Here is a 14,294-nt window from a genome sequence, read left to right as displayed (position 1 = left end):
GAGGATCAGTGGAATAGATTAGAAGGTACAGAAGCCTCTATGAACACATTCAGACACCTTATCTTTGACTAAGGGGTCAAACTTGCTTATTGCAAGAAAAATAGCCCCTTTGCCAAATCATGGTGGAAATGTCTCTCTACATGCTGAAAATTAAAATTTGACCCAGGTCTATCACTATACACTAAGCTAAAGTCAAAATGGATTTAAGATCTAAACATTAAAACTGAAACACTATTATCTCCTTGAAGAGAAAGTAGGAGGAACTCTTGAAGACATAGGGATAGGCAAAGAGTTTATGAACAAAAATCAAATTTCATGGGTAATACTTGAAAGAATTAACAACTGGGACCAACTCTTATTGAGAAGTTTTTACATGTCAAAAGAAATTACCAACAAAATGGAAAAGACAACCCACAAATTTGGAAGAAATCTTGACTAATAACACTCAGACAAAGGTCTGCTTTCTAGCATTTATAAAGAACTAAAAAACATTAGGGCCCCAAAATGTAAAGATCCATTCCAGAAGTGAGTATCTGAGATAAACACACACTTCTTAGAGGACAAAATTAAAGAAGTGAATAAATATATGAAAAATTGCTCCACATCACTAGCCATCCATGAAATGCAAATTAAAACAACACTGAGATACCATCCCACCCAAGAAACAAGGGCTATCAAAGAAATCAATCAATAACAAATTTTGGAGAGGCTGTGGGGAAAAAGGAAAAGGAACCCTTCTCCACTGCTGGTGGGAATGTAGACTAGTACAACCATTATGGAAATCAGTGTGGAGACTCCTTAAAAAACTAGGACTTAGAAATCCCATTCAAACCAGCTATGCCCCTACTGGGAATTTTCCTGGAGGAAGTGAAAAGATCGTATCATAGTGATATGTGAGTACCTATGTTTATAGCGGCACAATTTGATAGCTAAATCCTGGAAACAACCAATATGCCTGTCACCTGAGGAATGGATGAAAAACGTGGTATTTTTATACAATGGAGTATTACTTGGGTATAAGGAATGATAAACTCGAAGCCTTTATAGTTAAGTGGATGCCACTTGAAGATATGTTAAAGAAACCAGACCCACATGTGTGAATATCATATAGTCTCTGTAGTGTAAGAACTCAGAAGTAGAAATGAAAATGAAAACATATAACACAATTAAAAGGAAAGTGAGAACTTGAGGATTAGTCAATGAAGAGGGGGTAAGGAGAAAAGCTAGGTTACATGGCAGGGGCAAAGCCTTACATTTATATGCACAAGATGGTTAAGGCAATGATTCTGGGAATCTTCAGCAGGTTTTTGAAACTAGCAGTTAATTGGTAGGATTCTCACCCTCACTAACTATATATGCAGGGAGGGTCCTAGTGCGTGGCCTGGGAGGGTCTGTCTCCCTCCTCCCTTGATCCCTCTCTCTGCTGTCTGTCTGCTTCGGCATGGGCAGCTTTTCCTCTGCTATGCTGCTGTCCTTGATGCCAACGAATTATGGTGAAGAGAAAGTGTCCAAGATAGGCACAAACTGGAGGCTGTTTTGTTTGTCTTTATTGGATCATCAGAAAAGGCCCCTGTCAGTGTAGATACATTTAAAGCTGAGCTATGGCAAAAATAGGATGTCACTGCATGTCCTGCGGAGGAGCAGCAGGCAAATGCCAGGCCCGGGCAGCCCGGAGTTGGCGGGTTAGAGAAATGGACATGGGAAAGAGTGGGAAGGAAGAGAGGCACAAGAGAACCTGACTGACCACAGTGAAGAGCTCCGGCATATTTTTGTTGTCACAGGCCCTGTTTAAGGGCTGTGAGCTGGAGGTTCCTGGGGTCTGATTTTTTTCAAAGACCAGTACAGCCGCAAGAATGAACCAAAGCTGGCGAGAAGACCACTTAGGCAGCAGATGGCTGTGGCTTAGATTAAGGTAGAAGCAGTGAAGACAGTGAGAAGCAGATGGTTTTATGAAATATGCTGAGGTGAAACGCGGGATGTGTTGACAGCGTGGTGTAAGCCACAAGGAAGGGACCCAGGGTCATTCACGGTTCCACCACCTGTGAGCGGATGAGCAAGGGGTCGGGGCAATGGGCCGGAAGCCAGGCTGTGCGCAGCTGCGGACCATGGAAGAGGCCGGCGGCACGGGCAGGCAGAACCGCGGCGAGGAGACAGCTTCGGGCCGCACGGCTACTGCCAGGCCTCCGCGAGGGGCGCTGCACGTGAGCTGCACGGACTCCATCTCTGGCAGCTTCAGCCTGCTCAGCGATTTACCTCGGACAGCGACGCGCAGACAGCCGTCCGCTCCTCAGGGGCGGGGCGGAGCCGAGCCGAGCCTCGGCGCGTTCTCTTCAGGCGCCACGCTGCTTCTCGGGTGCATTAGGAGAACTGTGGGTTTCTGAACGGGGCATTTCTACGTTATGTGAACGGAAGAGTTTTCTTTAAAAAGTCTTGACGGGTCTGGAGAGAAGCTCAGACTCTGACTGAGGCCTATGAATTCACTCGTCTTTCCTTCTTGTGCGACTTCCTTCTGGCAGATGGCAGTGATGTTTCTCTTTTTTTTTTTTTCCTTTTAAAACTTGTTATTGGCGTGCTTGCAGCACGCGGAGTTTACACGCCTTGGTGCGGCCGGCGCACGTGCACCGCACGCCTTGGTCCCCTTTCCGGCCCCTTCCCTTCCCTCCACCTCGTGGTCCGTTCAGAAAACGCTCGCGCTTGCTGTGTCCGCCTTCTCCCGTCCTGTATTAACGCTTCGGTCCCAGGAGAGGCCGGGCGGTGCTTAGGCTTCGCTCCCGCTTGTTCCCGCAGGGTATGCCGCACCTCGCAGCCTGACCTCCGCCCACCGCACTGAGCAGCGCTGCACCGGGCCGTGTTCCCCACGCCGGCCACGGAGACCCGGGTCCTCGCGCAGCGGGCGCAGGGGGCCGAGGGAGGCGTGCCCGCAGACCTGGGTGGAGGGCCGGAGGCCGGCCTCTGCTTGCGAAGGCGGGCCAGCTCCCGGCTCAGGCTGCTGTCCAGACCCTCTGCGGCCGTCGGTCCCCGTGCTGTGGCCTCTGCGACCGCGGCAGCTCAGATTGGGGCCATGCCAGGCGCAGGCCGGAGGTGCAGCAAGGTGGCTCAGGCTCAGGGCGAACAATCTGATCCGCTGCACTCCCCCAGCTCGGTGGACTCAGACCTCGCAGCGCAGCGAGAGCCGCGGAGGACAGCTGGCTGGACTACCCGGCCGAGCTAGGCAGGCGCAGGGCCCCGAGCGTCGGTAGGCCCCCCCGCCCAGGCCCCGCCCCCGCCCATGCCATTGCCCCCGCCCCTGCCCCACCTCCACGCCCCGCCCCGGCCCCGCCAGCACAGCCGGCTCCTCGGCTCCACCCCCTCCCCGTCCTAGCTGTTTAGCCCCTCGCACGTGCGCAGCGCACACCGCCCCCTCCCATTTGACCAATAAGGAGTAGCTTCGTCATTAGCCCGTCCCGGCTACGTCATGTGACCGCGTCGCCCAGCCCCTCAGCGCGGTGCCTCACGGTTCCGGGAAAATGGCGAAGGTCTCAGAGTTGTACGATGTCACCTGGGAAGGTAAGATTGGGCGGGCGCGCGGAAGGACGGAGCCTTGAAACGGCTCGGAAAGCCCAGTGCCCTGGGCGCTGGCTCTGCGGTTGTCTTCTGCCGTGGGCGCCCGCTAGCGGCCGGGGCCGGAGAGCAGCTTCGGGCCGCCCGGATCAGCAGCGCGTCTGCGCGCCGGAGCCCGTGCCGCCGCCGCTCTCGCAGGCCGGGCCCGCGCTGTGGCTTCTGCGGCTGTTGTGGAGCCAGGCCGGCTTGGCCGCTTCTGGGGGACGAGGACCCCACCCGGGCCGCGGGCGTGGAGGCGGAGCAGGGGCCGACGCTCGGCCTGCGAGCCCGGAGCGCCGTGCGGGACGCCCCCACAGTGCCTCGGTCCCCTGAGGCCCGGCTCGGCTGCGCAGCCCCTCGCCCCGGCCTCCCGCACCGCACCGAGTCCCTTTCCGAGAGGCACACGTGTCACCCGAGAGTCTTGACTCTGCTTGATTCAGACGGGAGTATGTTCTTCAGATCTAGAAACAGCTAACAGTTGGGCTATTCTAGAAAGACTTTTCAGAATCTTTGGTGCCTGCGAGATGGGACTTCATTTTCAATGAAGGCTGAAATTGGTGTTCTTGAAATACACTTTCCCAGCATTCGGCACAGGGCTGTCTACTCTAGTAGCTCATATGTTGAATGAGTGCCTTGGTGGGGTATTTACAGGTAACAGCCTAGTACCATGTGGACTGCAAGTTGTATTTTCACTTCCTTTGTGAGTTAGTCAAGTGTGCACAGTATCATAAACTTCTAAGCACATGAAAGACAAAATTCCTTTGTACTGAAACTGAATTCACTAGTATATTGGTTCTGAGCCCTTGAACGTGCCAGACAAACAGTTCTCTTTTTATTGGCGGGGGGGGAATCCATTTTGTTAACAGCCATAAGTGCTTAGTGCTGAATCATTCATATATCAAGTTAAGTATACATTCGCCACTATCAAGGAGGTCGTGGCCTTACTGAAGAAGACAAACCTATAACCCATAGTTTTAAAGGCTGTGTCAGAGTATGTCTTTAGCAAGATGGTAGGTCGATAGGTAGTTGTGCTTTTTAGTAATTATCTTGTCAAAAGTAGCATTATGAAAGTGAGGATTTGTACATGTTTTCTAATCATAGTAGTAGCACAGCTAGGGGTGTAACTGTCAGCAGACAAGGTGATTTAGTTAAGTGGCTTGGATCTACCTTGTGGTTGTTCTAAGGAAGATTAAGTCATTTGGTTTAGAATAATAAAAACTGCTTCATAGTTTTTTGGAGGAGCAAGAGAGAAGCCCTGTCGAAGTGCTTGGTAAGGTGCTAGGTAAAAGGGTAGGTCCTTGCCCTTCTGACCTGGCTCTTGCCTTCCCTCAGCTGTCCCCCTGCTCCCTCCTGCTGGCTGTGCTGACCTCTTCATTCTCTAAATGGTGGTCTGGGGACCTAGTGTTCCTTCTCCCGGGGTGCTATTTCCTTTGGCCCTTATTCTACCCCCATTAAACTTCACCATTCCTGAGTCATACTCCTCACCATTCATTCTCTATCTCTTCACCAAAATTTAAAAAGAAAAGGAAAACATTCCAAAAAAACAAAAGCAACACCAACCTCTAGATTTTGTGTTCCCATACTACTGAAACATTACACAAACCTGTGGTAAAATCTTGTTTCTCCTAGAATGACAGGGAAGCAGCTTGTTTTGCTCACATCTCACATTGGTGCCTGACACATGGGAGGAACTGAATGAATTGTTAACAGGATTCATAATAAACACTAGCAAATTGTCAGAACAAGGTGTACAAGTCTAAATCATTTTTCAAGTTTTAGTTTTGAAATATTTCTAATGTCACTTAGGTGAACTTAGATAACTAATAGAATAGTTTGCTTATTTGTAAAATGTGTAGATCTGTCTAGAGTCAGAATTCTATTGTAAGAGAAGAGTATCGTAGATTCTTCTAGAATCACCTGCTAGCTTAGGGTAAAGAGGGCACTGGAAGACCTAGCTGGGGTTGCATTTAGGATTGCGAGGAGCCGGATCAGAGCTGTGTCCTTAAGGATTCCACTGAGTAAGATCATGAATTGGGTATTTCAAAGAGTGCTATAATTCTTGGGATAGGAAAATTCATTACCTATTTAAAACTCTTATCTAGTAAGTCTGACACACTAAGTTCATAACAGGCTCTACAGAAGAAGTAAAATACATGTTTAGCCTATAGAGATCATCTGTCAGGTAGATGAGTAAAGAGAGTAGTCAGGTTTTTTTTTTTTATTTTTGTTTTTGTATTTTGTGCATGGTCTCACTATGCAACTCAGACTCATAGTGATCCTTCTGTTTTCAGCTTCCTCAGCACTGAGATTACAGGCTTGTGCCACCACTCCTGCACTCATGCAGTTTAGCGCACCCAGGGGTCAGGGCCAGTGCTACCTGGTGCTTACCTAAGCAGGCACTTAGTCTGCTGAGTTATCTCTCTGGCCCTCAAGTTTTTTGAGAATATGTATTTAGTCAGGACGTGGGTAGGACACTTAGCTCAATGCCTGACTTAATAGGCATTACTTTTTTTTTTTTTAAACATAGTATTTGGGAGAGTTTTGTTTTTGCCCACTGGCCCTGCTTACTTTTTTTTAGTTCTTCAAGAACTACAACTTGGTTACTTGAAGATGTCCTAACTTTCTTTTAAGATCTTCAGGGAAACCTAAAGCCAATGACAGTGGTTGTGTTTTGTACATCTTGCTAATTTGTAATTGTAGGTTACTCCTAGAAAACTTTCTTTGGTTTCTTAATAACATTCTTTCACCATTGTCTTTCTTTGCCGAATTTTCCACATACATTTGCTCTTTATATTTTGGTATAATTATTTTGTGTGAGCTCCTTACCTTTCTTCTTAATGTATTATCTTATTATTAAATCTGAAACCAGCAGTTTTCTATCTTATGCAGGCGTAAATATTAAGTGGTCTATGAAATTATGTGCAAACTTTATTGTGCATTCAGAGTGCCAGTTTTTGGAGGAAAAATGATTATAGTATCTCATCAGCATGAAAGAAGTCTAAAAATGGTTAAGAATACCTTTAATCTATGTCTAGGTATAAATATTGGCCTGTATCAGTACTTTGCACTAGATACTATTGCAGTTCTTGAGGATAGAGTTGAACAAGACACTCATAGTCCCATGTGTATTTCACAGAACAGATCCTGGGATTTCAGTTCCAAATGGAAAGTTCTTATTTACAGTTTTCTACAGAACATGTCCCCTTGATGTTCCAGAAAAACTGCAAACTGAACTCTTCATTGTCCTTCTGTCTGCTGTATCCAGCACACCAGTTAGAGCTTTCACTGATACAAACAGCCCACTGCAGCACGTGTGCTGTAGGCCCACCATCACTTTCCTAGGCAAATCGATGGCATCTTTGTCTCTCTTCTCTCATAAGACATCTCCTGTTTATCCTTTAAAATACAAACCTGTTTGTATAAATTATGCTTTAAAAGGTGCAGTAATAATACCTTGGTTTGTGAGTGCTTCTGTTTGCAAATAATTCAGTTCACAAACAAAAGCGTTGGGCAGAATTTTGCTTCTGTTCTCAACTCTACATCAGGTGACAAGCACAGCCAAAGCCATCTTCCCCATATAAACCCATGTTCCCCAAAAGTGCAAAACAAAGTGAGTTCATGGACCAAGGTACCACTGTATACTCTTTCTTAAAAAACTGTATAGCCATAATCCACAGTAGGAAATACATGTTTTGCAAATTAACTCATGCTCAAGTAGTCATACATGTACATGAGTATTCGAGTAATAAATTAAAACTCGAGTTTTGCTTTAAAGGCATGTTTGAGCAGTGCATTCTCTTCTACTTATTGTTTTGTTTTTCTCCCAACTGCTGGAAGAAATACACTAAATTCATTTGCACTGATGGATTGCAGTATACAGTTTGAAGAACACTTGTGCTGGAGTTCTCTGTACATTAAGATAAAGTAATACTTTTTCAAATTAAGTGGCCTTTTCTTCAGGAATGACTATGTCCAGTATTCTGCAGCCAGTCTGACTAGACAAGTTTATGGTCTGTGAATAATTTAAAATGTATTATCCTACAGGTATCAGCCTTTGAAAAGGAGTGTATGGGTTCAGAGGAGTGCCTCTAGTGGCACTTGAGCATATACAGGACAGTGGATTGCTGTAGGCATAGAGGCAGGAAGGTGTTTGGGCAGAAGGGCTCAGCAGAGTGGGTGGTAGCTTGCAACCCTACAGCTGTCCCCCACGGTGATTCCTGGTCTCCTGGGAGGAATGGGATCTCCCCAGCCACCGCCTGCCCTTGGAACTTTAGGTCATCACAGAGCTCACACAGTGGTAGGAAGGAGCCTGAGACAGCACTGAGCAGCCCCCTCATAGTTGTAACAAAGTGGGTGTGACTTTGAGGAGTGTGCCTTTGTGGGGCACTTAGGGTAAAATGACAGTTTTGGACAGCTTTGAAGAAGTGCCAGAAAAAAAACTTTTATCTACTGCCAGAGGCTGAAATAGTTATCAGTTATTTTCCTAGAAATTCAGACTTCTATAGCACTTTGCATTATCTAAGAGGAGGAGTCCTGGCCTTGGGGGTCCATTCTTAGGAGGGAAGACTGAAGCTGGGTGTGAGATAGGTGGTCTAGGGAAGGAGAAATGGCCAGAGATAGCCCCTGATAGTCACCAAGATTGGCGTCAGCACAAACCGGAAGCGCTGCGTGTTGTGCAGTGTACACTAGCATTGTGGGCTGGGCTTTGTTTCTGTCTACCTGCCTGCTTGAATGGAGCTTAGTCAGTCCTGGGCTGTCCATGCTTCTAGCCAAGGTGCTTTGACGATTCTCCAGCAGACCCATCGATTCTCCAGCAGACCCATCTCGCTCTTGTCCTTTCTTAGTGGTTACTCAGTGTCTGTTTTCATCATGTGAGGTTTTTCTTTTCTTTTTTTTTTTTTTTTTTGGTAGGTTTCAAACTGTAGGAACTCAGTAGTAGTGAAAGATCTCATGTGCTTCTCCTATAAGTTTTCTTAGGCTCATAGTTCATTTTAACTGTTCGACAAATATTCAGCAAGAAGAATGAAGGTTGTACTTCAAGATTTTCAGATGGATGAAAAAATAAAACATGCATATGGGGAGTTGGACAGTTAATCCTACCTTAACTGTGTGTCTCAGTTCCTGCCACCATGATAAATATACCATAGACTGTGGTTTAAAGCGACAGAAAATTCTAGAGGCTAGGGAATTCAACATAGGAGTTTTAGAGGACACTAAACATTTAGTCTGTAACACTGTGGAAGAAAGGATTAGCTTAGCTAGTTTTAAGTATTTCATTCATAATACTGTTAATTTTTTTCTTAGCCCATTTCTGCTGCTAAAACATAGTACCTCAAGCTGTGCATCCTTACATTATTTTTTGTTTCAATACAATAAAAAAATATTAGGCCAGGGAGATAGCTCAGTGGTTTAAGAGCCTGCCTGGCAAGTTCAAGGTCCTAAGTGCAATAAAAAATATTTCCTTTAATTCTCTTTCCCTCCTCCCTCCCTCCCTCTCTCTCTCTCCTTTCTTCCCTTTCTATCCCCTTCCCCTTCCTTTTCCTTTCTCCTTCCTTCCTTCCTTCTTTCGCATAGCACTCATGAAGGAAGTTTGTGCTGAATCCCTTTAGTCCTGATGGCCTAAATGTGATACTCTGATTTTAAAAATTTTATGTTCTTGGATTACTAAATGAACTTTAGGAACACTTTGGATACTTTGACATAGCTGAATATAATTGTATGCATTCCTGGACTTTGGGGAAACAGTCCCTAGCTTTTATCAAACTCTAAAAATAGCCTCTGTCCCCCAAAGTAGAAAATAAAGTTGAGACCTGTCCCTTTCTGAGGAGCACAGGGTGTGTTGCAGACTGAGCCTGCCCTGCTTTTTAGGGCAGTAGTAACCCTGGCTGGGGGCCATTTTGGTCTTCTAAAAGGTCTGCTGCTCTTAATCAGTTGATTTTCCACTTTATCAGTTTCACCAGAATACCATGTTGTAATGAAATTGCTTATTTACATACGTAAACTCACTAACCAGAAGTTTATATGTTGTCATGTTTTGACATTTGTCATGTATGTGTATTTGTGTCCACACATATAAATAACTTGCCTGTTTATTTTTTTCAGAAATGAGAGATAAAATGAGAAAATGGAGAGAAGAAAACTCAAGAAATAGTGAACAAATTGTGGAAGTTGGAGAAGAATTAATTAATGAGTATGCATCTAAGCTTGGAGATGATAGTGAGTTCCTGAGTTACTTTACTACATTCAGGCTCAACACTTAGCTCATTTATGGTTCTTCATTGATTGTTTTTAAATCTGTCTTCAATTATGTTTTCTCTGCTGTCAAACCATTATCTGTGATTTTGTTTCAAAAAATTTAATGATAACTTTTTTTTTGAGAATTTATAATTGTGTGTAGAGAGGATATCAAAGAGGCATTTTTGTTTTAAAGCTCACAGGCTGCCAAATGTCTTGCCAAAGTGCGTTTCATAAAGACATTCTGATCTGGCCAAAATGTATTTCATAGAGAAGTTTTTAGAATAGTAAAAATACTAATTGGCTATTTTTACCTTCTTAAAACATTTTATATTGCTGAGAGGTATAAATATACTTTTTAAATTCTAGAAATAATGTAATAAATTAATTTAGAGTTATAGATAATGTTTTCTAAAATATCAGTAGATTTATTAATTTCTGTTTGGGGAATTTTTAATGTTAAATTCAATTATTTCTCCTCTTTCCATATGTAGTTTGGATTATATATGAGCAGGTGATGATTGCAGCCCTGGACTATGGTCGGGATGACCTGGCATTGGTAGGTATTACACTTTGTATTTCACTTGATTTATAAAAAATAAATAAACATGTTTCAGAGAGATGTGTGCCTTGTGTTGAGTGCTTTCCCTGACAAGCTTTGAGTGTATTCTTAACAGTAAATGGAGAGTGGCGGTGGCAGGACACTCGCTTAACACACCTGAGGCATTGATTCAGTCCCCACCACAGAAAAGAAAATAACCTTCAGAAAACAAAACAAAACATGAAAACCATCAAAGACAGTAGACGAGACTCACTAGTAACCTCAGGGCACAGTAAAAACTAGATAGATCATTTTTTATGGCCCACTTAGGATATAGAATGTAATGACTCATCTTCAGCTCTTTGTTTTGTCTGTTATTTTTTCAGTTTTGTCTCCAGGAGTTGAGAAGACAGTTCCCTGGCAGCCACAGAGTCAAGCGATTAACAGGCATGAGATTTGAAGCCATGGAAAGGTAACCTAATCTACCAAACAGTGTGATTGTATTTAAAAAATGATAAATGTAGAATCTTTATTTAGGTTTTCTGACACAAGGACACATTTGTAATTGTGCACAGTCTTTTGTTGCTGAGTTCTGAAATAGTTGTCAGAGTGCTTTTCAGCACAAATCTTGCCAGTTTCTCCCAGGAAATAGGATTTGACATGAAGTCTTATCTTTTGTTGTCTCTGGCCCAATGAAATTAGATCATGTTTTGGAATAAGAATAGGCTTCAAATCTTGGTTCTTGCATTTTCTAGCTTTTGAAAAAGCTCAACAAATTATTTAAATTCTTTTAAGCCTTTTTAGCTTCAGTTCTTTGCAATAAAGATTTGCCAACTTCTTAGTATTGTTTTGGGAGATATATACAAACACACATTCAAAACAAAATAAATGGAAGGTATCATCTTCCTCTAACCCAGGAGTTTTCAACCTTCAAAAATTAAACCCCCTTTACAAGGATACATTTCACACAGAAAGGGAAAAGGAGAAAAGACAATCTGTTCCATTTGAGAGTGACAAGGCCTTGTTTGGCCTATTCCTCTTCTTCCATGGTAATTCCCAAAACACCTGTGTACAACTCCAAGTGAATTAGAGTTCACTTGGACTAGAAAGTGAAGTGTGGCAGGGGTTGGCTGAGGATGCAGCTGGAGATACAGGAGAGGGCCAGACTGTGTAGGGCCTCATTTGTCCTGTTAAGGAACTGCAGAGAGGCACAGGGAATCCATCCTAAGACTAGGAGGAAAAGTAGCAGTTGGCTTTGTCCATTAGAACATTTTAACAAGGATGTGTAGTCAGAAGTCTCAGGAAGAAAGCAGCATTTGAGACTAGCATTGCAAACTGCAGTGTGGCCAAATAGGATGGATGGGAGAAATGGAGAGCCACAAAAAGGGGTCACCGTTCCATTTTAGGGGTGAAGGCAAATGATCAAATATGACTTCTGTTTTTTTGTGTTGAATATTCGGTTGTCATCAGCCAAACAGAATGTAAACAGAATGAGAAAAGTGGAGGTTCTAGTGGAAAGCCCTGCTGAGCTGATGTACTGCTATGGATATCTAGCTGCAAAACATAAGGAGACAGTGGAATACATATCCTAACAACAAAATAAAAAGGTCCAAAAGGTTTTTTTTTTTTTTTTTTTTGGCTGGCTCAGGATGCCTTCAGGGCAAGTCTGGCAAGGCTTGAGGATCTGGGGATCTAACCACAGCATCCTGAGCCTGACTACTTCATTTAAGCACTCACTTAAACAGCTGAGCTAATGGGCAGGCCCCCAACAAAATAAAAAGGAACAACAGAATAGATTTATGCTTGTGTTGGCAGGTCAGGAAGATCACTGATACCAGGTAATGAGAATACCATCAAGTATAGTCTGTGCAGCAAGAGCAGGAGACATATGCATACTGTTTGGCATTGCCAGTGATACGAGACTTATTAATGCAGGCAGAAGGGAGCTCCATCTGCCTGTTTCCATTACCCATCTTTCTGCAATTGTCTACTCAAGCCCTAACATACATCAGTGCTCACTCTTCCAGGCTCTGGTTTGAGTAGCTGCTAGTTTATTCCTTTGTATTTAGCCCCGTTGAGTTAATATTTGGGGGATACATTCTTTGGTAAGTACTTGATGTGATGTGTTTCCTTAAACAATTTAGAATGTGGTGAATATTTGATGGACGTAGAAAGACTTAAGTAGGGATTTTGGATGCAGTTAAAGCCTTGCCAGGTTAATCTTTTTCTGTCCTTACTGCTTATCACTACATTTTTAAGGTAAGGAGTTTTGCTGTTTCTTTTTAAATAGGTATGATGATGCTATACAGCTGTATGATCGAATTTTGCAGGAAGATCCAACTAACACTGTAAGTTTGCAGATTGTCCTGGAAACGATTTAAGTTTAATTTAAAAGGTGGAATTAATTCCCTGAGAAGACAATGGAAAGCTACATATGGAACTGGGCTTCATGCTCTTGTCATTAGAAGGTAGCTCATGATGGGCCATGCTGTATTTTATACAGATGTAAGACGCCCCAAGAAAGTTTAACTTCTAGATGCTGTTTAACCAGAAAAGAAGTTTGTTGAGACTGAAAAATAGTAAACTATGCTTCCAAAAAACCCCACATACCTCAGTGTTTTCACAGTGCATTGAAGGTTAAGAAATACTAATTTTCCATTTGTGTGGTTACTCTTTTGACTTAATGAAAATGAGTGAACATTGGAAAAAATTATAAATTTTCTAATTTTTAAAAAATGTATTTAGTACAGGGTCTGCAGAGTCTCACTACACAGATTGGACTTGTAGTGATCCGCCAGTTTTTGAGCCTCCCAACTGCTGGAATTATAGGCAAGCGCCACTATGCCCTGTCTCATTCGCTGTCTCAGCACACCCCGGGGGCAGGACCGGCACAGGAATCGAACCCCTGACCCCTGTGTTTGTTTAAGCAGGTGCTGTAATCCATTGAGCTATCTGGCTGGCCCTAAATGTTCTAATCTTAACTGTCATATCTTAGTTAAGTAAGATTCTTTCTATTTATTCTTTTCATTTTATGTATTTGTTATAGGGTCTCACTATGCAGCTCAGACTCATAGTGATTCTCCTGTTTTCAGCCTCTTCAGCACTGGGATTACAGGCATGTGCCCCTAAGCCCAGGTGACAGGCGGGATCAGGGATCGAACCCTGGTCCCCGTACTTGCCAAAGCAAGTGCTTAGTCTGCTGAGCTATCTCGCTGGCCCACTAAATAAGATTCTTAAAACATATCTTTTGTCTTTTCCTAAAGAATCTTTCGTGTATTTGTTTCAGTTACAACCCTTCACCCTGTTTCTCTTTCCACTTAGCTATATATTGTTTTGGCAGAAACAAAATGAAGTTTCTGAAAGTTTTCGAGTTTCATATTTTTTTCTCATATCAGGTTTATATTACTAATAAGTTTTCTTTTAAAAATTTTTTATTCATTTTAATTTAAGTAATTTTCTTGGATTTGAGAATCACATATTTTACTTATGTTTTAGAAGTTGAGGATACTTTTAGTAAAGCATTTCACTTCTTCAGGATATGACATAAGTGATTGAATGTGATTCTGTGTTGGTGGTATCTTCCATAGTTTACAGATTTTCATGACTTTTAAGACTGGCTGAAGGAGAGATCAGAATGATTTCTTTCAGGGAGTACATGTGAAATGGTAGTAACTAAGTCCCTTTGATGTTAGGTAAACATTTTTAAACAAGATAAATAATTTTATCTACCGAAAATATTATTCTTTGGTCAGATATTACCTAATCCTTGCTCAGTCTCTCCTTTCCTTCTGTAAACATTGACAGTTTTTTGTGAGCCTCCAAAATATTTGTTTCTGAGTGAGGATACCTGTTTCTGTTCCTGATCCTTTGAGACCACTTGGATTGGATTGAGGGAGAAAACAAAGCTCATGGGAGTTAGAACCAATGAGGGCACAGTAGA

At 43.2% G+C, this 14,294-nt stretch overlaps 1 protein-coding gene across 1 annotated transcript in view; it reads left to right on the top strand.

Annotated features, from left to right (window-relative positions):
- Positions 1–3,438: 3,438 nt before the first annotated feature.
- The window catches only part of Emc2 (ER membrane protein complex subunit 2), a 36,887-nt gene continuing 26,031 nt past the window's right edge, over positions 3,439–14,294 (top strand). Inside the window, exons 1-5 of the mRNA XM_004642239.2 lie at positions 3,439–3,546; positions 9,682–9,795; positions 10,308–10,372; positions 10,741–10,826; positions 12,645–12,702. Coding sequence (XP_004642296.1) covers positions 3,507–3,546; positions 9,682–9,795; positions 10,308–10,372; positions 10,741–10,826; positions 12,645–12,702 — 363 coding nt within the window. The 5' untranslated portion in view covers positions 3,439–3,506. The remainder of the gene's footprint in view (positions 3,547–9,681; positions 9,796–10,307; positions 10,373–10,740; positions 10,827–12,644; positions 12,703–14,294) is intronic.

This window comes from Octodon degus, unplaced genomic scaffold (genome assembly GCF_000260255.1).
Source record: "Octodon degus isolate 3935 unplaced genomic scaffold, OctDeg1.0 scaffold00148, whole genome shotgun sequence".
In the NCBI taxonomy this organism is placed as follows: Eukaryota; Metazoa; Chordata; class Mammalia; order Rodentia; family Octodontidae; genus Octodon; species Octodon degus.
This window is presented reverse-complemented; position numbering and strand designations above follow the sequence as displayed.